Genomic DNA, 21351 nt, shown 5'->3' with positions numbered 1-21351 from the left:
TAAAATTTTAATTTTAAATTGCATACATTGCATATAAATAATATAATTTCATTATATAAAATACACAGAATGATGTTTACATAAAAAATATATTAAATTATACACAATAGTATCATTAAATATAAATCAATCTTTATTATTATTATTATTTTATTTTATTTTTATTTTATGTATTATGCAGTCAAAATTTTCTATTAAATTAAAATAATATGGAAAGAAAAAGAAAAAAAAGAAAAAGAAATGTATATATATATTATTTTTGAAGGTAATCGTAAATCATGACATTAGCTACTAATAATAGTATAAATATTTTAACCTATTGACTTATTTGATCTTTAATTGTTGATATAAGAATACTTTATTCGTACTACTCTTAAATTAATAAAAAAGATTAAAATCCAATTTCTTCCTCTAATTTTTTTAAAATTTGTATACCATCGTTCCATGGAAATACACGTGCATTTATTTTTGGAATCTGATTATTTTCAGTATTGTTTAATATTTTCATAAGTACATAATCTTCTCGCGGAAATGCAATATCACGTTCCGAAAGTCGTAAAATGGGACACAAGTCATTTTTTCCATCTCCGATATATATTATTCGATCAAAATGTACATTTTCATTGTTTCTTTTTTTAATGTAATCTTCCAAAATTTGTCCCTTACATAAATTAACAGTGCTCAATTTGCAAGAATTTTGAACATGATACATGTCTAATTTTATCATACCATCATCACCGACGTATGCAGGATTTGTAAATATTTGAGTAATAATATTATTTAAATTTCTATTTTTTAACCATTCGTTAATAAAGAATGTATTTGAATCACTAATAATAATAATTTCGTACCCTCGAACGTATAATTCTTTTAATAGAGTTTCAATACCCGATACAGGAGGTATATTAACGATAGCAGTTTTGATTTGTTTTATATCGATGGAATTACTATGAAGCAATTCAAATATTTTTGCCATATATGCGATCCAACCACTAGAACGATACAAATTCTTCACGCTGTCTGTTATTTTTTCCTTAGGTAACAGGTTTCGAGCCACGATATCAGTATTATCATCGGTAATCGTATGATCAAAGTCAAATGCCACGAGTACAGATCGATGCATCTATTAAAATTTAAATAAATTATAAATGCACGCGATTTTAATCAATTACATTATTCAATCTGAATATTTTTGAAAATTTTTTTTTTATAATAATATTTTTTTTTAATTTTTAATGTTTTTTTTATATTTTTTTTTTTCATGTCTAATTCTTAAAAAATTAATGTTCACAAGATCGTATTTTTGTTATTAATATTAAATAAGATTGTACAATATTGTATAATAATATTTATATTTAAATAATTATAAAAATTGTTTTAATAAAAAATATTACATGAATATATTATATAGTTACTTATAAATTATACATTTTACTTACTATTAGATAAATTCTTAAACATGCATGAAATTGTTAATTTAACAATATAAATTATAAATAAGAAAAAATTTACAACCGGTTTCTGTACCAGATATCAGATGACTAACATAGGTTAAGCAGTACAAAATATAAATGGATAACCTACAATTAAATTTTTAGCAGGTGTCCAATAAATGGACTTAACTTTGACTGACACTTAAAGATTAAGCAAGATAAGATAATAAATAATAAATGCAAATTTGTTGTTTCTTCTTTCATATACAGATAAATATATTATATAAACATATAATATATATTAAATATAATATTGTATATATTTAAAAAAATTTATTTTATTATTTTCTTAAATTTTGATATATTTATTTATTTAATGCTATGTTTATTTATATGATATTTTTTGAATAATTAATCACTTCTTACTAATAAACTTACAAAATTTATTATAAAATTAATTAATTTAGATATTATTATTTAGATATTATTATAGCTATTTATATATTTATATAAAATATTTATATATTATATATATATTTTTCATTTTTAAAATTTAAGAATAGTAATAAAATTCAATTACTTATTTTCATGAAAATATATTTATCTTCTGTGTAATTTATATACTGTGTAATTTAAAATATAATAGTAAATTATATATTTAAAAATTTTTATTTTAGATTATTAATAATTGTATCATTAAATAATTATGCTAGACATAAATAATATAAAAAAATCAGCTAATTAATATAAATATGTAATACATTTTGTCAAATTATATATTATATATATTGTATTGTATTATAATTTTTTCATTTATTTTTTATGATAAACAAATATTTCATCGAATCGGGGGAAATCACAATATAAACATAGTAAAAATTCGAATTCTGTTTTTAAATTTATTTTCATCATATATTAAAAATTAAACTGAATTAATATAAATTATATATAGTATTGTTGTTAAATTGAATATCAAAGAACCACAAGATCAAATAGAATCGAAATACATTTATTTACATAAATATTCAATGTTATCTAGAGATGTGATACTTTTGACAATGTAAAGAGCGTTTTTTTTTTTGAATATTAAATCTATTGAAATCAACCAAATCTAGAATTCCTTTATATTATCAATAATAATATATTTTATATTTAATGATATTTCATGCACATAAAATTTAAATCATTTTTGAACATATAATTAAGACTGAATGGTTAAATTAAAAATATATAACCTTATATATTATAATATTATAATTATATATCATTATAGTATTAATAAAATAATAAATAACGTATAAAAATTATTTAAATTTTTGATAACAAAATTAAAAGTGATTTTTTATTTTCTGAAGAAATATATAAATTTTAATCAGTATTTTAATATTTGTCTATAACAATAATTAATATTGTGTTAATCTGAAATAAAATTTTATTTAATACCAAAGTATTTAATATTTTAGATTTTGTATTACATAGAAACAATTATATTTATATACAAAAAAGTTTAAAAGTATTGAAAAACGAAATATTTCATCAATATAAAAATATGGATATTGATGAGGAACAAGTTATTGAATATCGTATAATGAATGCATGTACAATGGGTCAATTAGAAATTATTAATGAATATCTTGAATGTAATTATTTTTTATATTAATTATATAAATTATATTATTTTATTATAAATTTTAAGATAATATTTTAAATATTACAATTAAATATTATATATATATAAATATTATTATAATTTAAAATATTTTAATTTGAAATATATTTTTAATATATTTTGAATATATTTTTAAAATAATTTTATGCAATTATATATAGCATATGATATAAATAAATTTTTATACAATGGATGGACTCCACTTTTATATGCTACATCTAGTGCACAATTAGACGTTATTAAATATCTTGTAAACAATAAGGCTGATGTCAATATGCATAAAGGTTTTTATATTTTCAATTTGAATACGTTTTTTATTACTTCATATGATGTAATAATAATATAAAATTTTAGATGGTTATACACCATTAATGGCATTATGCAGTTCTAATAAAGAAACAATAGAGCAACGTATAAAATGTTTAACAATATTAATTGAAGCAGGTGCTAATGTAAATGCAAGTAATAAACAAAGGTATTGTTTATATCTTACATTTTCCAGACAATTATATTATTGATATTTTAATTATTTTTATAATTATTTAATATTTTACAGACAAACACCTTTAATGTATGCTTGTATGTCACAAGAATTAAAATTTGTAATAGAATTAATTAAATATGTAAAAAATATTAATGCATATGACAATAGAAAACAAACTGTAAATTCTTTTAGCAATCATAGCAATCTTTTATAATTATAACAATATTACATTATAATATAACAATATAACAATAAAATTATAATATAAATTAAAAATATAAATTATTTTTTTATAGGCATTGATGTATGCAACAATAGCTAATAAACCAGAAATAGTCAAAATATTAATAGAGAATGGAGCAGATATCACATTAACTGACTTCAATGATTTAACTGCAAATGATATAGCTTCTATGAAAGGATATGATAAAGTAAGTTAAAATATGATATCTTATTAATGCAATATTTTTATAAAATATTATTATAGATATCATCATTATTGAACTTTGATGAAGCAGAAACAATACCTACTTATCAAATATCTAAAATGTGTAATTGGAAAGATATGTTTCCATCGTTAATTAACATAAACAATCAAACTGTAGATTTTGATATATTTACAATTTTACATGGAATGGGTTTAGAACAATATACTTATATTTTTCAAGGAATAAAACTTACAGAATTTTTAATGTTAACTGAAAATGACTTATATCATTTAGGAATGGATATTAAAGTACATAGAATTCAATTTATGGAATGTCTTCATAAATTTCATAGGAAAAAATGGAGTATACAAAGTATTGGTATTATCAATAAATCGTTACCTTATACGTACGTTATTTACTTCATTATAATTTTAAAAATTTAATAATAAAAATTTGATTGTATATTTTGTATATTTTTCAGATTATATGATGGTGTAATTTCATTAGGTATAGTATCTAAACAAATTGCTATTATTGGTTCTAGTTTTCAGTATATTAAAAACAGTTTATTAAAAGCAAATAATGAAAAAATATATTTAACTAAAGAACAAATATTTAATTACAAGCAAGAACTTAAAAAGACTCAAAAAACTCTTAATTCTTTAAAAAAAGAACTTGTACAAGTGAAAATACTTTCTAAAAAGGTAAGGTATTATAAAATACTATTTAATAATATCTTAATTCAAAATAAATGATAACATTTATATTTTATTAATATTTTATATATATTTTATTAATTTAGATTCAAGAAAAAAATGATATTGGTATGCCAGCAGCATATATTGGTCCAAAAAAATATAAAATAAATTGGCCTATATTTTTAAGCATTACATTAATTATAGGAATTTATGTATCTAAAACAATTTGCATTCAAAAATTAATACGTTATTGAAAATACAATTGTATTTATTTAGAATTTTTATATATAATTTTTTTTAGTATTTTTTTTTTCAATTTCACTAATAAATTATTTATAAGTAATATTATTTTTTATGAATATAGAAAATAGTTATTAAAATACATACATGTATTTTTTATGTAATATAAATTTCACAAATTTTGATGTTCATTTAAATTAACTAATTTTTTCATTAATGGAAATAATGGATGGAATGTTGGAAGATTCTGTTGTCTAACTGTTAATTGATAACGTTCCAACGATCCACTACAAAAAGCTAATCGATCTCTTTCATTTGGATGCTTATCCATCCACTGAGATAAACGGCTTACAGACCAACCTGTACTCTATATTAATAACAATCAATGAATTAATAATGATTAAAAACATCACAAATTTAAGATAATTCATTAAAAATTAATAATAAAAATATATATATATATATATATATATATATATATATATATATTCTCATACCTGATGTGGAGATTCTAATTCAGATGGAGCAATAGAAAATAAATGTAAAAGAACAAGGGAAGGAGGTACGCCACAATCTCCTTCTCCTTCTAAAACCTTTTGTACAATTTCATCAGCATTAAGTGGAAGCAATGCTTTTAATGCTCGCAATGTTCTATATTGTTGTTGTTCTGATGATCCTAATTGCCCTCCTCTACATAATAAAGCAACAGCTACTTCTATCTAAAAATAAAAAAATAAAAAAATTTAAATATAATATATAATTTCAATATTTTATATATTTTAACATACCTGACTAAAATCAATAATGAGTTTAGCTTTTCCAAAATCAGTTAATGGTCTTAATAAACAAGCATGTCTTACAAAAAGTTCAATACAACGCGAAGCAACAGATTTACAACTAAAAAAACAATTTTTTTATTACATTTAGAATATAATATAATATAATAATATAATTATATAATATTAATTATTAATAATATAATAATCTTTTTAATTACCATTCAGCAACTACTGTTTGATTTTTATATGGAATAAGAAATGTATTTACAGAACGTAAAATAAATCCTTGCAATTCACGCATATAGAGCGAGCAATTAATTTCCTTGCCTAATGGGCTACTTGGACTGTATAAAAAAAATATATATATATTTCTGTTATATATGTATAATATTATACATATTTAAATTAATTATTAATTTTAAATTAATCATTAATTAATTATTTCAAAATTTTTTTTGAAATAATAATATATTCACTTACTCTCGAAATTCTGCATCATCATGCATAGTTAAAATAATACTTTCAATCGCATCATTAATAGAAGCCAATAATGGCGATAATATATTTTTTGTTAATAAATCTATTTCTTTAAGAGCTACAGAAATTATTGAACTTCCTTCAGATGGGAGACCAGATAAATTTGCTATTACACGAGTTATTTGACTAGAAAGATAATAAAGTAGATTTGCAAGAGATACATTTGTCTGCTGAACAGTGGTTGGAGAATCGATTACTTGACTAGCTTCTCCACCCACAAGTAATCCTTGTTCACATTTTAAGCAAAACAATCTTATAGCTTTTCCTACATTACGAGCAACTACTGTTGAAAGACCATCATCAACCAATGACACACTTAATTCACTGTAATAAAGTTATATTAATATTGATATTAATATTATTGATATTAATATTGATATAATATAATATAATTATAATAATTACAAAGTGTGATTATCTATTAAGTTAAATTATAATTGAATCTGAATATATGTATGTATTATTTTAAGTTACTTTGTTATTGTTCGTATAAGACCATCAATTTCATCTTGTGTTGGCAATCCTTCTCCAGAAAACATAGTGTGTACTGGATCTAGTAAACGTGATACTGATCGAGATAAATATGCATTTTCAAATGGTAATAATATATCATGACTAAAAATATAAATATATTATTTGTATTACATAAAATAAGTTAAATAATAAATCTAATTAAATATTTTTATTTACTTAATTTTGTAAATACCAATACTCTGTGATCGTTCTTTTAAACGTTTTCTTAAATCAAGAAATATTCTTAAAAATTTTGGATATTCGCCTTCTAATGCTTGTTTTACGAATGATGATCCTTAAAGTATAAACAAGATAAATTTTTTATTAAAAAGTTAATATAATCAATATTTACCTTGTGTACGTTCAATTAATACTTTTGAAAGTAGACAATTCACACTATTCCAAAATTTTTGTGATAATTCATCTAATTCCTTTGTATGATGTTCTAACAGTATTCTTTGTAATAATTCAATCTAAAATAATAATATATATAATACAACTGATAATGCACTGTAACAATACAAATGAAAATATAATATTCTTTATAATCAAGTAGAATTCAAGAAAACGTAAAATAAGTGTTTATTAATTACTTGTAAACAATGTGTGTAAAGAGTATCTTGAAAAAATCTTTCAAGATTTTCCCAAATTCGAGTACGTAAATTTCCAGAAGATCCTGGAGAAGGAATAGCAGCTCGTCCAGGTGCTGCTCTTTTTCCAAGATCTTGATTTGTTGTTAAAGTTACATCTAATGATTCTGTAGCAATTTTTTCAATTTCAGATAAGGCAGTATCTATAACATTATCTATAGCTCCATTTACAATTCTCAGATTTTGAAATACTTGTACAGCTGTACTAACCTATTTGTTGTAAATTATAATTAATAATTATAAAAGATAATATCTAATTAATATAAAATATATGCTTATATACTTTAGTTCTATCCATGGTTTGTAATCCTTGAGATAAAGTATGAGTTGCTATTCTCTGTACTGTTGTTCTATGAGATTTTACAACTTGTTGATCATCAGCAATTACATCTAATCCATTTAAATCTGTATCCATCATCAAATGTTCTATAAGTTCAAATTATTATATTTCTCTTAAAAACAATATATTTTGCAATGTCATGAAATAAAAATTAAAATAAATTAATACCAAGTTCATGAAGACTATTTGCAGCTTTTATAATATCTGGACCTTGCATGTTATTTGTCATTTGAGAACATAAACGTTTTGATAAATGTTGCATTCTGGCTACTCTTCGTAACAAATCAGAAGTTTCATGAAGTCTTGCTAAGACAACTGTTTGAGTCTCAATTCTATTAAAAGGGTCAATAATTTTTCCACGTAAACGTTCTACAGCTGACAAAAGACTCTAAAATATAAATGTTTATTAATTTTTATTAGTATCTATATCAAATATAATATATATATAATAAATCTATATAATAAATATATGTATAATAACTAATAATAATTAAATAAAATATATTTTTCATTCAAAATAATTTATATTTTTTTTCATATTTAAGAATGCATTTATATTATTTGTATACCTGAACATGTAACTGCATTATTGAAAGCACACTTTCTAATTTTTCTACCCAAGTTGCTTGTGATAATAAATCTTCATGATTGGCTAATACTTGCTTTTGTAATTCTGTGTTCAAGATTTCAATAGCTATGGCAAAAAAATATATTGTAATATTATATATATTATAACACTGTATGGGAGATAATTTTTTTACTTACCTTGTCCTAATTTATTTATTTGTTGTGCTACTGATAGTATTTGATTAATATCATTTTTCTTGGATTCATCATTAAAAAATTGTTTAAAAAAATCTGAAAAAATATTAATTTAAAAGAATATTATAATTAAACGAGTGACATATAAATAATATATAACATATGTATAATAAATTACCATCGTTTTCTATATCTTTCCAATTCCTTGTAATTTCTTCCATTATCGAATTAATAATAACGAAAGTACAAATTTAAAATGAAAGATAATTAATGATACGTAACCAAATTTTATATTATAATTAAAAATTATAATTAGTTTATTTTTAATTAATTTATAAACGTTATATTTATTTATTATACTAATTGATTATTATGTATTTTATTATTCATGCTTATTTTACGCTAAGATTTCACTGATAAAAATATCTTTCTCTGTATTTAGTTATCTTTTTCGTTACATGCAGCTTGCAGCTTATAAATGTAGGTTCATGATGCACGAGTGTTAGTATTAATTTGTAAATACAGAACCATATGTCAAGTATATGTAGAATATCAAAATAAAGTGAAAAATAATTTTAAATATTGGTTTGTGTAAAATACTTTCTTATAAAAAATGATACATAGTCTTTTTATTATTAATTCATCAGGGTAAGTATGAATCAAAAAAAAAAAAAATGTATATTTAATATTTAATAGGTATTTGGTTAAATGTCTGCATATGATTTTGTCATAATATATAATATATGTTTATTGTATAACATCTAAAGTTTTTATTCATATTTAAGAAATATTTTATATTTTTAATTTTTTATTTTAATATTTTTAATTCTAATTTAAATAAAATTAAATATTAATAATATTTATTAATATTATTCTTAGAGATGTTTTTATGGAAAAGCATTGGAAAAGTGCAGTGGCACGATCATTATGTGACTATTTTTTTGATCAACAAAGAAGAGTTTTATCTCCTGAAGATACACCACCTGTAATAGCTACACCTCATCATTATCTTATTAGTATATATCGTTGTAATATGTTTTTTGTTGCAGTATGTATGACAGAAGGTATTTATTAAAATGTAAATGATAAATTATATTAATTACAAATTCTATTCTAAATATTATTTTTATTTCACATTTTTGTATTAGTTCCACCATTATTTGTAATAGAATTTTTACATAGAGTAGTAGATACTTTTGAAGATTATTTTAGTGAATGTACAGAAACTATTATAAAAGAAAATTATGTGGTTGTCTATGAATTATTGGATGAAATGTTGGACAATGGCTTTCCATTAGCCACAGAATCTAATATTTTGAAAGAACTTATTAAACCACCAAATATATTAAGAACTATTGCAAATACTGTTACAGGAAAATCTAAGTATGTTAATTAAGTATATTTGAATGAAAATATAAAGATTATAAATTATATTTAATTCTATATATATATTTATATATATAAATATATAGTGTTAGTGCAACATTACCAAGTGGACAATTATCTAATGTTCCATGGAGACGTACTGGTGTTAAATATACAAATAATGAAGCATATTTTGATGTTGTGGAAGAAGTTGATGCTATTATTGATAGAACTGGTGCAACTGTATTTGCAGAAATTCAAGGCTATGTATGTTTTTTGTATAATGTTATTAATATTAATAAGATATGATAAGAATTATATTGATAAAAATATTTGCAATATATTGTTTAAATTATAGATTGACTGTTGTATAAAATTAAGTGGTATGCCAGATTTAACACTTTCTTTCATGAATCCTAGATTATTTGATGATGTTAGTTTTCATCCTTGTGTTAGATTCAAACGATGGGAGGTAAGAATAAGTAAATATTTAAACATATTAATTTATTAACAAAATATTTTTTTTCCAGTCTGAACGAATACTTTCTTTTATTCCACCAGATGGTAATTTTCGTCTTCTTTCTTATCATATAGGATCACAAAGTATTGTGGCAATTCCAATATATGTAAGGCATAATATAAGCCTCAAAGAATTAGGAGGTGGCAGATTAGATATAACTGTTGGACCAAAACAAACCATTGGCAGAACTGTATATATATCATGTTTTATTTCTATGTTAAAATATGAAAATTAATATAAATTTAAGACATTACGTATATTTTAGGTAGAAAATGTAACATTAGAAATTCCTATGCCAAAAATAGTTTTAAATTGTACATTGACTCCAAACCAAGGAAAATATTCATTTGACCCTGTTAGCAAAATACTATTATGGGATATTGGAAGAATAGATGTTTCTAAACTACCTAATTTAAGAGGCTCGGTATAATAATGATAAAATTACAAGTTAATCTTTTAAAATTTAAAAAAAAATAAGCAGAAATTACAAAAAAATAATTTTTTAGATTACTGTTCAAAATTCTGCCAGTACTATGGAATCTAATCCTGCCATTAATGTATGGATATTTCATATGGATATTTTACATTATTATTACATAGATAAAGTTAAAAAATTATTTTATTTTAGGTTCATTTTACAATCAACCAATTGGCAGTCTCTGGTTTAAAAGTTAATCGATTAGATATGTATGGAGAAAAATATAAACCATTCAAAGGTGTTAAATATATTACTAAAGCTGGAAAATTTCAAATTAGAATGTAAATAAAAATAATGTGGAAAATTTCTCATATCATCTTAAGACTAAATACGTATTTTAAACTTTATAAGAATATAAATAATTGAAAATAAAACCATATAAAACAAATTCGATTTTCATTCATATTAATATAATATAATAAATTTCTATTATATATAATATATATATTCTATTATATATTATATACATTTTTGTAAATATCTAGATAAATATATTATTAAATATAAATATAATTAATTATATTTTTCAATTCATAGTATATTATGTTAATAATAAAATAATAAAAAAATACAGTTTACAGTTAAGAAAATAACATAAAATTTGTGAAAAGAAAAAATATTAAAAAGATATAATTATATATTTTAAATTAATTTACAATTCATTTTATTAACAAAGTATATTTTATTAAAAAATATTATAAATCTAAATCTTTAATTTATATATATTTTAAATAATTATTTTAAAATGTAATCTATTTATTTAAGAAAAACAACTTATTTATATTATATATTGATGACATGATAATTTCTTAGCTTCAAGATCTTCCCATGTTGGATGTGTAGAATATGTAAATAAACGTTCCATATTAGTTGCATATATAGTATGATTGCTAACAAGATTTTTATAGATCTATATAAAATAAAAAGATATTAAAACTATAAAATATTTAATATCATACATTTAAATAATTTTAATAATTATAATTTTTTTTTTACCTTTAGTGTATATTGTAAATCAGCTGTATTAACAGGTTTTAATGAAGGTGGAATAATTTGTGGAGAACATGCATAAGCAAAAGCTGTAGCTTGTTCTGCTTCTTCAATATTTGGTTTTATCATAGGAACTTGACCATAAGGATCTATTATTTCTGTTGCAGTATAATCTGATGATTTTAATATATGAGTAGAATTTCTTTTCCATGAACTAGGTACTGGTTCTCCAATATTATAAATAAATGAACCATCTCTAATAGCATATCCTTTCCTTCTTGTAAATATTGCTGTAAGTATATTTTTTAAAAAAATCTGTGTAGCTGCAATAACTATATGTGCAGTATTTTCTTCTGCTCCATCCATATTATTTTCCCATGCTGCTAACATTAATCTTGCTAAAACAAAAGTTCTATCTGGCAGAACAAGTTCTTGAGCACTAGAACGATTGGCTCCAATAGGCTCATCCCCAACAGGTGACGAAGTTTGACTTAAGACTTCAACATACATATCTGCAGGCTAAATATAAAACAGATATAAAAAAATTATAGTTTATATTATTCAACATTAATTATATAAAAATTAATTAATTAAATAATTATTTTATACCTCAAAATTTGATTTATCAGTTTTATATTTACGTTTTAATCTTAATCTTTTTTCTTTTATAGCTTTATCTCGATCTAATTTTCGTGTAGGTGTTGCAGCAGCTAAACCTCTAACTTTATTAAATAAACAAAGAAGAAATTCATTATGAAGATGAACTTGATCTTCTGTCATAATATTTCGTGCTTCGCAATCAAATTCTTCTTTCGTTGTCTATAATTATGATATTTAATAAATGATAATGTTAATAATATAATAATAATATTATTAATTTTAAAATATTAAGTTTTATAATAACATTAATACCTTCATCTGAAACCAAAGTTTCATCTTTTCAAAGTATCTGTCAACAAAATAAAATTCTTTAGATAATATTTGAAAATTATTATTTTTTTAAATAAATAAAAAATTAATAATAAAATAAATAAATAAGAAATTGAAATAATTATAATATTATTAGAAATTCTGAATTATAATATTTTATTTATAACTAAAATATTTTAAATTTATAATTTTTATTTCATCTTTAAATTTAAAATATATATTTTACATTTTTGCATTTTCACCAAGCGAGGCTACAAGACTCTTTCTAGCTAAATTTAATTCTTTTGAAGTTGTCATTTTTGAATAAGTTTCAAATATTATAATCAAATATTTTTGATTTGAATAATTTTTTACTTTTAATATTATTATTATTATTTTTTTTATTTTTACTTTTATCACAATATCTTCAATTTAATTATACTATTAATCATTGTATTTCAATAAAATTTTATATAGATTATATATAAATTAATTTATTTTTTTTCTTTCAATAATAATTAATTTCTTTAAAAAGAATTAATATATTTAATATATTTTAAACACTGAACACTAATTATTACATTGATATATAAGATAATTATACACATATGTATATCATATATTATACATTTAATCATAGATAATATGCAGAATAGATATCTGATTTTATAGGGTTTTATATTTCGTATTCTGAAATACCAACTGTGAAAAAAAATTTTTATGTATGAATTATTAATTTAATTATTAAAGTAAAATCAATAAAAATAAAAAATTTTTTCTTAAATTTCAATATCGATACTTATATTTATATTATATTATATTTAAATTTTTTGATATTGATTATTTAGATTCATATAACATAGTGGTTATTACATATTATATATGTGTTATAATGTTTATTATGTTTTAGTATGAATTTGAATTAAAATATTTAAATTATTATAGATAAATATTATATTCAAAATTATAAATTATATTTATATAATAAAATAAAAACAAATATATGTATATATATATATAACAATTTTATTTATTTTGTAAAAAATGAATACAAAGGTATGAATATATACAAATAGAAATACTTATACTTTATAATATATTATTTATTTTTAATATATATTACTTTAAAAGAAATTAATTTTTTTTCTTGATTAAAAAGTATTAATTATAATGAACATTGCATTACTTTAAAAATATATATTTAAAATTAACTAAAAAAATATATTTAAAATTTTTTAAAAAGAAATTCATTCGTTATTTTTATACATTTTGATTAATAATCATATATCATTTTATTCTTATAATATAAAATAGTATAAAAACAATATAAAAATTCTAAAATTTTTATAATAATTTACTTTACATCACAAATATCCATAAAAATTCATGAATTTAATTTTTCTTACTTTTATTTTGTTTTTGTTTTGTTTTTTGTTCTAGAGAGCTGCTCTTTTAATTTGTTTTTATAACTATATTTATTTTATTTTATTTATATGTCACCTAATTTCTTTTAAAAGAATTTTAAAGTGTACCAAATCCCAAGATATTGAACTTGTATTTGATTTAGTACATAAATCCATTATAATTTGAATACCTTTTGCTCCTCGCAATATTCCCAAGCATGTACCAGCTGCCATATTATATATAGGTGTATTATTCTAAACAAGATATGATTATTCAATATATGCAATATATATGTAAATTAATTATAAATATCAAGAAACTCATAAATACAGTTTTTTTATGATGCCACTCTTGATTGCCTCCCATTTCATGGCATTTTCCAAGTTTTGGAATTTTTTCAGCTCCTTCCATACAAAGCATTTGACCAAGTACCAATTCTCTTTTATCAGTCTCATACCACATCTATGAAAATTGAAATAAATTTTAAAATGTATCAATAATATCAATTTAAATTAAAAATGATTTTAAAGAATATTATTATTTATATTTAATCACCTGAGATTTAATTCTTAAACATGGTGCTAAAATAAGTTTGGAACCTTTTGTTTTAATATCTTTCTCACTTTGAATACATAATGTTGAATTAGATAATCTAATCTGATACTGATCAGTATAATTTCTTTTTTTAGAGTGCCAAGGTTGTATTGGTTTCTGTTCAATTTTTGCCCATTTATCTTTTAATCTATTTTTATTATCATCTGGTAAAGTTAATTCAGGATATACTACTTTTAAGTACCATGCAAAATTTTTACATGCCAATCTCTTTCGCAAATTTATTCTTTCTGTAATATCGCCATAATCAATTTTTTTAATATTTTGTAAAAAATAATCTTTATATTCATCCAACCAAACATGTGCTACACGTAATGAATTTTTTAACATTGTATCATGTTGATCATATGCTCCATATGGTCTTCTTTTTCTAAATACATGTCCAACTCTTGAACATGGTATTAATTCAATACTTCCTCCACACATCCAAATCTAAAAGAAAAATATTTATTATTATTAAACTAAATAATATATGATTAAATGATTATTAACTTACTCTAAATGATATTTCAAGATTTTCACCACCCCAGATATCCATACCAGCATCATATTCTCCTAATTTTGTAAAATATTCTCGATTCATTGCAAACAAACCTCCAGCCATTGTTGGAGATCTATTTAGTAACAATTACTAACATGTACATAACAGAAAATTATTATAAATTTAAATATATCTAATATATATATATATACATATATATGTATTCTTACTTTATAGGCTTTACAAAATCTTCATCATGCACAAATGTACCAATTGGTACATTATCCCATTTAAAATGTAATCCCCAATTAAAACCACCTCTTACCAAAGGACTACCAGTATATTGAAATGTATCTGGATTAATAATATCAATAACTGGCATAGCAGTAATAGTTTTTGAATAAACAATTCGTGAAAGAAGAGGCTCTATCCATTGCCTATTTACTTCTATGTGACTATCTAGGAAAATTAAAATCTCTCCTGTTGCTTTTCTTGCACCAAATATTCTTGCTCTAATCAAACCTTCTCGTTTTTCAGTTTTAAAATATTTCACTTTACCATTAAAATTATTAGCAATATATATTTTAATTTTTTCATGTAAAATTTTACTATCACTCCAATCATTTACTAAAATAATTTCATGTAAAAGATTTGTAGGAGTTCTATCAATAATGGAATGTAAAGATCTTAAAAGTGTCATATAATGTTCATTATAAAAACATATAACAATACTAGCATTTGATAACTTAGAAGAATATTTTTGTAATTCACATAATTTGTGTCTTGTATCTGGTAATTCTCTATGTAATCCAATATTATCTGACACTAATATATTAAAAGAGTAATTTTTATATCCTTCATCTCGTTTTCGTTGATCATCCAAATTTTTAATCATTCCCAGTTCATCTAAACCTATAAATAATGAAATTAGATTGATTCTTTTAAAATTAAATAAAATTTTAATAGAAACATTTATATTTGATATTAAAATTTAATAAATAATAATATTAAAACATAATATATTGAGAAATTAAAGTAAATATTAATTTTTTAATATACCTTGTTCTAATGTAACAGCAGATTTCACTGATATAGATCTCAATTGTTGTAACATTTTGTCATTATTTTTAAAGTTATTTCCTTTTAAATTATAAATATTTTTATCTATTGCATTTTCTTTATTATGATGAATAATTAAATTATTATGTAATCTTAAATCTTTATTAGTGTATATTTTACGATAAAATTCGAATTCTTTTCCTAATTTTGAATTTTCTAACACTATCATTGTTGGATTGACAGTGTTAGTATTTTGAGATAGTCTCGAATAAAGATATAAACTAAAAGTCCAAGTTAACGAGGCTATTACTATTCCAGATATAAATGAAATATATCTTGTTGACATCATCTATAAAATTTTAAAAAATAAATAGAATTTATAAATATGTAATATTTTTCATTTCTAACTATACTATACTTATTATGAATATTTAATTTTATTAAAACTTAATTTTGAAAAGAAATAAAATATTACATATATTTCAACTTACTTTACAGAAAATATTTTTGTTAATCCAATTTAAATTGCAACTATTTAATTAAATTGCATTCTAAAATTGAAAAAAAATATACAGTGATTTTACTACAAAATACATGTCACCATCTTGGAATTTAGCAATAATATTTATATTATTGATTTCTTATTATTTTATGATATATATACTTATAATAATAAATATAAATATTGTCAAAAAATAGTATTTGTATAATATATATTTATTAATATAATTTTTTAATTATTTCTAATTTTTTGTACAACAATTTAAAGATATAAGAAAATTTACACAACAGCCCCTGTGGCCTAATGGATAAGGCATCGGTCTCCTAAACCGGGGATTGTGGGTTCGAGTCCCACCAGGGGTAAATTCATTCGTTCTACTTTTTTTGTTACAATATTTATATTTTTTATTATTATTCTAGAATAATGTTATTTCTAATAACAATATAAGAATTAATAAAAATAAAATAAACATATATTTACACAAATATTTTATTATTAAAATATTTATTGTATTACAACATAAATAATATATGTACAATTTTTTTTATAAATTACTTTCTTTTACTTTCTTTTTTCTACTTTTTTTTTTATAAATTACAAATTACAAATTTATATATATAAGTTTTTATACTTTTAATCTCTTTTCATTTTCTTTTTGATTATTTTTTACATCTGCTGCATAATGTATAATAAATCTTGCGGATGGATCAGAAATTCCTTTTATCCACCGTGGCATCCAAAAATATGGTACAAAACTTTCAGCTTGTCCTTCATAATATTTCTCAAAAATTTTTCTAAAATGTTAATATATTTTTTAAATACTAATATTTAATATTAATTTATAAAATATAAAACTAATACAACAATGTATAAATATTATACCTGTAATAAAGAGCTTCTTTCGTTTTTGGAGTACAATGTGGAAATTTCGAATGAGCTTTTTGTAATTCTTCATCTGATATACGAGCATTTACAATATCGTGTATAACATGAAAAAGCGATTTCTTAATTGATGTTACACCATCGCTAAAAGCTTCTTTATGCCTCCATAATATATTTGAAGGTAAAAGATTTGTATCATTAAAAGCAGATCTCAATAAATATTTTTCAATTCCTCCTATATTGAATTTATTAATATTTAATATTTTAATTTATTAATCTTAATCTTTTTTAGTTTTTTTTATAATATCATACCTTGAGGTTGTCTAGAAGCAGCATCCAATGATAAATAATAATTTGTGAATTGAATATCTAAAAATGGAACTCGTAATTCTAAACTAAATGCACTAGTTGTTCTATCTGCTCTCAAACCATCATATAAATATATATCTTTTAATAATCGTACAGATTCATTATGAGCTTCTATTGGATTTGGTGCATCTCTAAAATAAATGTATCCTTGTGCTAATTCATCAGCACCTTCTCCACTAAATATCACAGTTGTTGCTGTATTCTGTTTGATATATCTTGAGACAAGATACATACTGTGAAAATAAAATTAATATTTACTACAATTATATTATATTAATATTTACAATTATTAATTATTATTTATTTATAAAATTTATTACGTTAATTATTATTTATAAAATTATTATAATTATAAAATATTTCATTAGTAAAATATAATTTACCCAATAGAGGCTCGAATTGTAGTAATATCACAAGTCTCTAATTGATAAATAAGTTTGTCTAAAATATCAATTACATCATTTTCAAAAAAGATTATTTCATGATGTTCAGTTCCTATATATTCTGCAACCTAATGAATATCATTATATTTAATTATTAATAAAAATATTGGACCATAATATAAAACTATTATTTAACCTGTCTAGCTGCAATAATATCTGGACTATCTCCCATACCAATTGCAAAACTTTTTATTTTATATGATAAATTTGCATCTTTTGCATGTTTTACAAGTAAAGCAGCAATTAAACTTGAATCCAAGCCTCCTGATAATAAACAACCAATTTCTCTATCAGACATTAATCTTTTCTGAACAGCAATTGAAAGTAATTTTCTTATATTTCCATGTATATCTGTATTAATCAAATCTGAAATATAATTTATTACATTATTTCATTCATTTAAGACTTATAAATATTATATATATAATAAGTATATTTTCAACAAACCATTATAAGGAACAAAAGCTTGAAAACAAGGTTTGTCTCCAGGTTGATAATAGTTTACACTTTTTAATAATTTTGTTCTACCATCATTTAAAATTTCATATTTTTCATAATGTCCTGGTGGAAATGGTTTTAATGTTAATTTTGAAGTTATTAATTTAATTATTTCTATAAGTCCCTAAATAAAAATTTCAATATTATATACATTTATTTTATATAAAAATAAATCATTTAATTTGATACCTTGCTTTCTGAACAAATTGCTAATTGTCCATCATCAGAACTTAATTTGAAAAGTGGCCTAATACCATAAGGATCTCTACCTATAAGAATTCTTTTATTTTTAATATCCATTAAACAAAATGCAAAAACTCCATCAAGCATCCTGGTCACATTTTCAATACCAAGATGTGCATATAAATGAATTATCACCTCGACATCACATTGAGTGGTATATGTAAATCCATATTCTAGACCAAGCTATAAATTTCAATTTGTTATAATAAGTAAAATGATTAAATGAAATTAAAATTATTTTTAAACAATGAGAAATATACCTTTTTATAGTTATAAATTTCACCATTACATAATAAAAATAAATGTGGATATTGATGAAGTCTCATTGGTTGCATACCATACAGATTATCCACAATTGCTAATCTATGAAATCCAAAATAACCATTCTATAAATGAACAATATAAAAATTTATTTATATAGCGTATTAATAAAAATATAATTATTTGAAAATTTTTTCATAAAATTATACCTTAATTGCATAATCAAATTCAAGTTTAAATGCTTCTGGACCACGGTGTGTAATTTTTTCAAAATTACTGCAAATATTAGTTAAGGATGATACATTTAATCCAAAAAGAGCCCAAATTCCACACATTTTACTTATGATATATTAGTCTATAAAAAATTATAAATTAATTTATTTAATTAATTAATTATATTAATTTACTATACATGAAAAGTTAAAGTATTTCTTAAATAAATATTAGATTAAGATATTACAAATAATAAAGAATATATTACATTGTTACTATTATATTGTGTAAAATTGCAAACGTGAATATCAACAGCAAATGGACAGGTGTGTGGTTATTTCACGTACATATATATTGTACAATATGTACGATTTCATACAGTTTTCTGATGTAATATTTATGACATTTCGTTATCAATATGTTAATGTACAAAATATAAACTTCAGAATAATTGATGATTTTATTTTTTTATTTTACCTCATTATTATCAAAAATAACAAATCTTATTATATTAACTCATTTTTAATTTTTTAATTTTATCTTTTGTAATTTTAATATAATTTTTCCATAATAGATAGAAAATTATTAAAAATATCATAATAAAAATTTAAGATATTGAAATAAATTTACAAATATAGAAATTTTTCTTTATTGTTTATATAGTTAAAAAATTAATTTCATTTGCAAATATAAGAAACAGTATAATTAATTTAAATGAAAAATATTACTTTCTTATCTTGTCAAAATGTCTATATTCTTAATATTAATATATTTTAAAATTATTTATTTTAATAAAATAAATTCTAAAATATATTTATTGTATACATTTGTATTTTAACACATTATATAAAATCTTTTTTTTTTTTTTATATTAGATAGAATTTATTCATTTAATTTAATTAAATTAGATAATTAAATTATTAAACAGTTGTTATCTTTTTTTTATTTTTATGGCAAATATTTATTAAAAAACTATATTGATAATCAAATGTTCATACATCGTTTGCAGTCAGTGGTGCCCTCTTTCAATGCATCTAAAAATTTGGTAATATGGAGTGGCGATTATATTAAAGACGAGAAAGAGATATGATCGTAGTACCTCTTTTCCGTTTACTCTTTTTCTGTTTCATTTCTCAATTGCCATAATTATTTTTCTAATAATATATATATTTGAAATGTGATCAATTTATATTTAATTATAAAAATCATGTTTATATAGAAAACGTGATAATTGGAATCGTGTGTGTATCAAACGTCTAGATCGTTTATTCAATCAGCTGGTCACTTGTAGAACCGCCTTGAATGTTGGCATACAAGTGCATGGAGCAGTTGGCTCTCGCCAGGGCTCCAAGAAGGATGTGCGATCGGGGGTGTACGCTTCTTGAAACTGCCACCGGTTTCTTGCGTGCCGGCCGCTTCATGGCCTATAACGCGGCACCATAGCCTTGGCTATTTAATAAAATATCTTTATTTCGTGGTTTATTTATCCGTCCGGTGTAAAGAGTGTGATTAACATATTTGCAAAAATGGAATAATCGTTGGCGAAAAAGTTTTTGGTGACGAATCATTTTTCACGGCGGAAACGATAT

The 21351-nt window shown here is 21.3% G+C and overlaps 7 protein-coding genes and 1 non-coding gene across 11 annotated transcripts; 3 read left to right on the top strand and 5 right to left on the bottom strand.

Annotated features, from left to right (window-relative positions):
* Positions 1–79: 79 nt before the first annotated feature.
* On the bottom strand, positions 80–1632 carry LOC725365 (probable phosphatase phospho2). Its single transcript, XM_006570917.3, has 2 exons — positions 1440–1632; positions 80–1123 (listed from the first exon to the last, which is right to left on the bottom strand). The coding sequence occupies exon 2, from the start codon at positions 1121–1123 to the stop codon at positions 392–394; it is 732 nt and encodes a 243-aa protein (XP_006570980.1). The 5' UTR covers positions 1440–1632; the 3' UTR covers positions 80–391.
* A 632-nt stretch (positions 1633–2264) lies between these two features.
* Positions 2265–4990, top strand: LOC100576669 (ankyrin repeat, SAM and basic leucine zipper domain-containing protein 1). Its single transcript, XM_006570920.3, has 9 exons — positions 2265–2493; positions 2897–3073; positions 3264–3386; positions 3457–3577; positions 3659–3764; positions 3883–4017; positions 4074–4420; positions 4496–4718; positions 4817–4990. Exons 2-9 carry the CDS (start codon positions 2983–2985, stop codon positions 4964–4966), a joined length of 1296 nt encoding a protein of 431 aa, XP_006570983.1. The 5' UTR covers positions 2265–2493; positions 2897–2982; the 3' UTR covers positions 4967–4990.
* LOC552540 (conserved oligomeric Golgi complex subunit 5) lies at positions 4963–8754 on the bottom strand. Its single transcript, XM_016912842.1, has 14 exons — positions 8712–8754; positions 8537–8629; positions 8341–8465; positions 7940–8159; positions 7715–7857; positions 7375–7641; positions 7134–7254; positions 6959–7076; positions 6743–6883; positions 6212–6592; positions 5950–6075; positions 5741–5849; positions 5450–5671; positions 4963–5319 (listed from the first exon to the last, which is right to left on the bottom strand). The coding sequence occupies exons 1-14, from the start codon at positions 8752–8754 to the stop codon at positions 5125–5127; spliced, it is 2304 nt and encodes a 767-aa protein (XP_016768331.1). The 3' UTR covers positions 4963–5124.
* Positions 8755–8916: 162 nt separating this feature from the next.
* On the top strand, positions 8917–11284 carry LOC552520 (AP-3 complex subunit mu-1). Of its 2 annotated transcripts, XM_624896.6 has the most exons (9): positions 8917–9181; positions 9413–9597; positions 9682–9916; positions 10006–10165; positions 10257–10370; positions 10429–10608; positions 10684–10842; positions 10925–10975; positions 11047–11284. In XM_624896.6, the coding sequence occupies exons 1-9, from the start codon at positions 9147–9149 to the stop codon at positions 11179–11181; spliced, it is 1254 nt and encodes a 417-aa protein (XP_624899.1). In that variant the 5' UTR covers positions 8917–9146; the 3' UTR covers positions 11182–11284. The 2 variants fall into 2 exon arrangements, with proteins under 2 accessions (XP_624899.1, XP_026297032.1); XM_026441247.1 differs by lacking the exon at positions 8917–9181 and having other exon boundaries at positions 9433–9597; positions 9746–9916.
* A 245-nt stretch (positions 11285–11529) lies between these two features.
* LOC412199 (transcriptional adapter 1) lies at positions 11530–13199 on the bottom strand. Of its 2 annotated transcripts, none has more exons than XM_395661.7 (5): positions 13043–13199; positions 12799–12835; positions 12496–12705; positions 11893–12405; positions 11530–11806 (listed from the first exon to the last, which is right to left on the bottom strand). In XM_395661.7, the coding sequence occupies exons 1-5, from the start codon at positions 13111–13113 to the stop codon at positions 11675–11677; spliced, it is 963 nt and encodes a 320-aa protein (XP_395661.4). In that variant the 5' UTR covers positions 13114–13199; the 3' UTR covers positions 11530–11674. The 2 variants fall into 2 exon arrangements, with proteins under 2 accessions (XP_395661.4, XP_016768332.1); XM_016912843.2 differs by having other exon boundaries at positions 12799–12804; positions 13043–13158.
* A 1024-nt stretch (positions 13200–14223) lies between these two features.
* Positions 14224–16981, bottom strand: LOC552496 (polypeptide N-acetylgalactosaminyltransferase 35A). The gene is made up of 7 exons (XM_006570922.3): positions 16843–16981; positions 16352–16700; positions 15523–16204; positions 15308–15425; positions 14755–15243; positions 14530–14661; positions 14224–14453 (listed from the first exon to the last, which is right to left on the bottom strand). Exons 2-7 carry the CDS (start codon positions 16698–16700, stop codon positions 14292–14294), a joined length of 1932 nt encoding a protein of 643 aa, XP_006570985.1. The 5' UTR covers positions 16843–16981; the 3' UTR covers positions 14224–14291.
* Positions 16982–17142: 161 nt separating this feature from the next.
* Positions 17143–17215, top strand: TRNAR-CCU. The gene has a single exon. It is a non-coding gene; the product is annotated as a tRNA-Arg (tRNA).
* Positions 17216–17324: 109 nt separating this feature from the next.
* LOC724480 (asparagine synthetase [glutamine-hydrolyzing]) lies at positions 17325–20217 on the bottom strand. Of its 2 annotated transcripts, none has more exons than XM_026441347.1 (10): positions 20031–20217; positions 19759–19904; positions 19549–19674; positions 19235–19471; positions 18995–19169; positions 18684–18913; positions 18488–18615; positions 18048–18337; positions 17736–17970; positions 17325–17647 (listed from the first exon to the last, which is right to left on the bottom strand). In XM_026441347.1, the coding sequence occupies exons 2-10, from the start codon at positions 19882–19884 to the stop codon at positions 17479–17481; spliced, it is 1716 nt and encodes a 571-aa protein (XP_026297132.1). In that variant the 5' UTR covers positions 19885–19904; positions 20031–20217; the 3' UTR covers positions 17325–17478. The 2 variants fall into 2 exon arrangements, with proteins under 2 accessions (XP_026297132.1, XP_026297133.1); XM_026441348.1 differs by having other exon boundaries at positions 19549–19651.
* Positions 20218–21351: the final 1134 nt, after the last annotated feature.

Source organism: Apis mellifera, linkage group LG6 (assembly GCF_003254395.2).
Source record: "Apis mellifera strain DH4 linkage group LG6, Amel_HAv3.1, whole genome shotgun sequence".
Lineage (NCBI taxonomy): Eukaryota > Metazoa > Arthropoda > Insecta > Hymenoptera > Apidae > Apis > Apis mellifera.
The sequence above is the reverse complement of the archived record's forward strand: the minus strand, read 5'-3'. Positions and strand labels throughout refer to the sequence as shown.

Bases quoted from the DNA above. Each gene is read 5' to 3' on its own strand.
- LOC725365 (XM_006570917.3), bottom strand. From the start codon at position 1,123: ATGCATCGATCTGTACTCGTGGCATTTGACTTTGATCATACGATTACC.
- LOC100576669 (XM_006570920.3), top strand. From the start codon at position 2,983: ATGGATATTGATGAGGAACAAGTTATTGAATATCGTATAATGAATGCA. The intron at 3,387-3,456 runs GTTTTTATATTT...ATAAAATTTTAG, and splicing joins TGATGTCAATATGCATAAAG to ATGGTTATACACCATTAATG. The intron at 3,765-3,882 runs GTAAATTCTTTT...ATTTTTTTATAG, and splicing joins ATGACAATAGAAAACAAACT to GCATTGATGTATGCAACAAT.
- LOC552540 (XM_016912842.1), bottom strand. From the start codon at position 8,754: ATGGAAGAAATTACAAGGAATTGGAAAGATATAGAAAACGATG. The intron at 6,884-6,958 runs GTAAATAAAAAT...TTATATTTTTAG, and splicing joins ATTGGTATTTACAAAATTAA to TCATGATATATTATTACCAT. The intron at 6,076-6,211 runs GTAAGTGAATAT...TTTTTTATACAG, and splicing joins GATGATGCAGAATTTCGAGA to TCCAAGTAGCCCATTAGGCA.
- LOC552520 (XM_624896.6), top strand. From the start codon at position 9,147: ATGATACATAGTCTTTTTATTATTAATTCATCAGG. The intron at 9,182-9,412 runs GTAAGTATGAAT...TATTATTCTTAG, and splicing joins TTTATTATTAATTCATCAGG to AGATGTTTTTATGGAAAAGC. The intron at 10,166-10,256 runs GTATGTTTTTTG...TTTAAATTATAG, and splicing joins TTGCAGAAATTCAAGGCTAT to ATTGACTGTTGTATAAAATT.
- LOC412199 (XM_395661.7), bottom strand. From the start codon at position 13,113: ATGACAACTTCAAAAGAATTAAATTTAGCTAGAAAGAGTCTTGTAGCC. The intron at 12,706-12,798 runs GTATTAATGTTA...TCATAATTATAG, and splicing joins AACTTTGGTTTCAGATGAAG to ACAACGAAAGAAGAATTTGA. The intron at 12,406-12,495 runs GTATAAAATAAT...TTTTATATTTAG, and splicing joins CTGATAAATCAAATTTTGAG to CCTGCAGATATGTATGTTGA.
- LOC552496 (XM_006570922.3), bottom strand. From the start codon at position 16,700: ATGATGTCAACAAGATATATTTCATTTATATCTGGAATAGTAATAGCC. The intron at 15,244-15,307 runs GTAAGTTAATAA...TTTTTCTTTTAG, and splicing joins ATCTTGAAATATCATTTAGA to ATTTGGATGTGTGGAGGAAG. The intron at 14,454-14,529 runs GTATTTATGAGT...TATCTTGTTTAG, and splicing joins AGTGGCATCATAAAAAAACT to AATAATACACCTATATATAA.
- LOC724480 (XM_026441347.1), bottom strand. From the start codon at position 19,884: ATGTGTGGAATTTGGGCTCTTTTTGGATTAAATGTATCATCCTTAACT. The intron at 18,914-18,994 runs GTTTGTTGAAAA...ATTATATTTCAG, and splicing joins AGCTTTTGTTCCTTATAATG to ATTTGATTAATACAGATATA. The intron at 18,338-18,487 runs GTAAATTATATT...TTATTTTCACAG, and splicing joins ACAATTCGAGCCTCTATTGG to TATGTATCTTGTCTCAAGAT.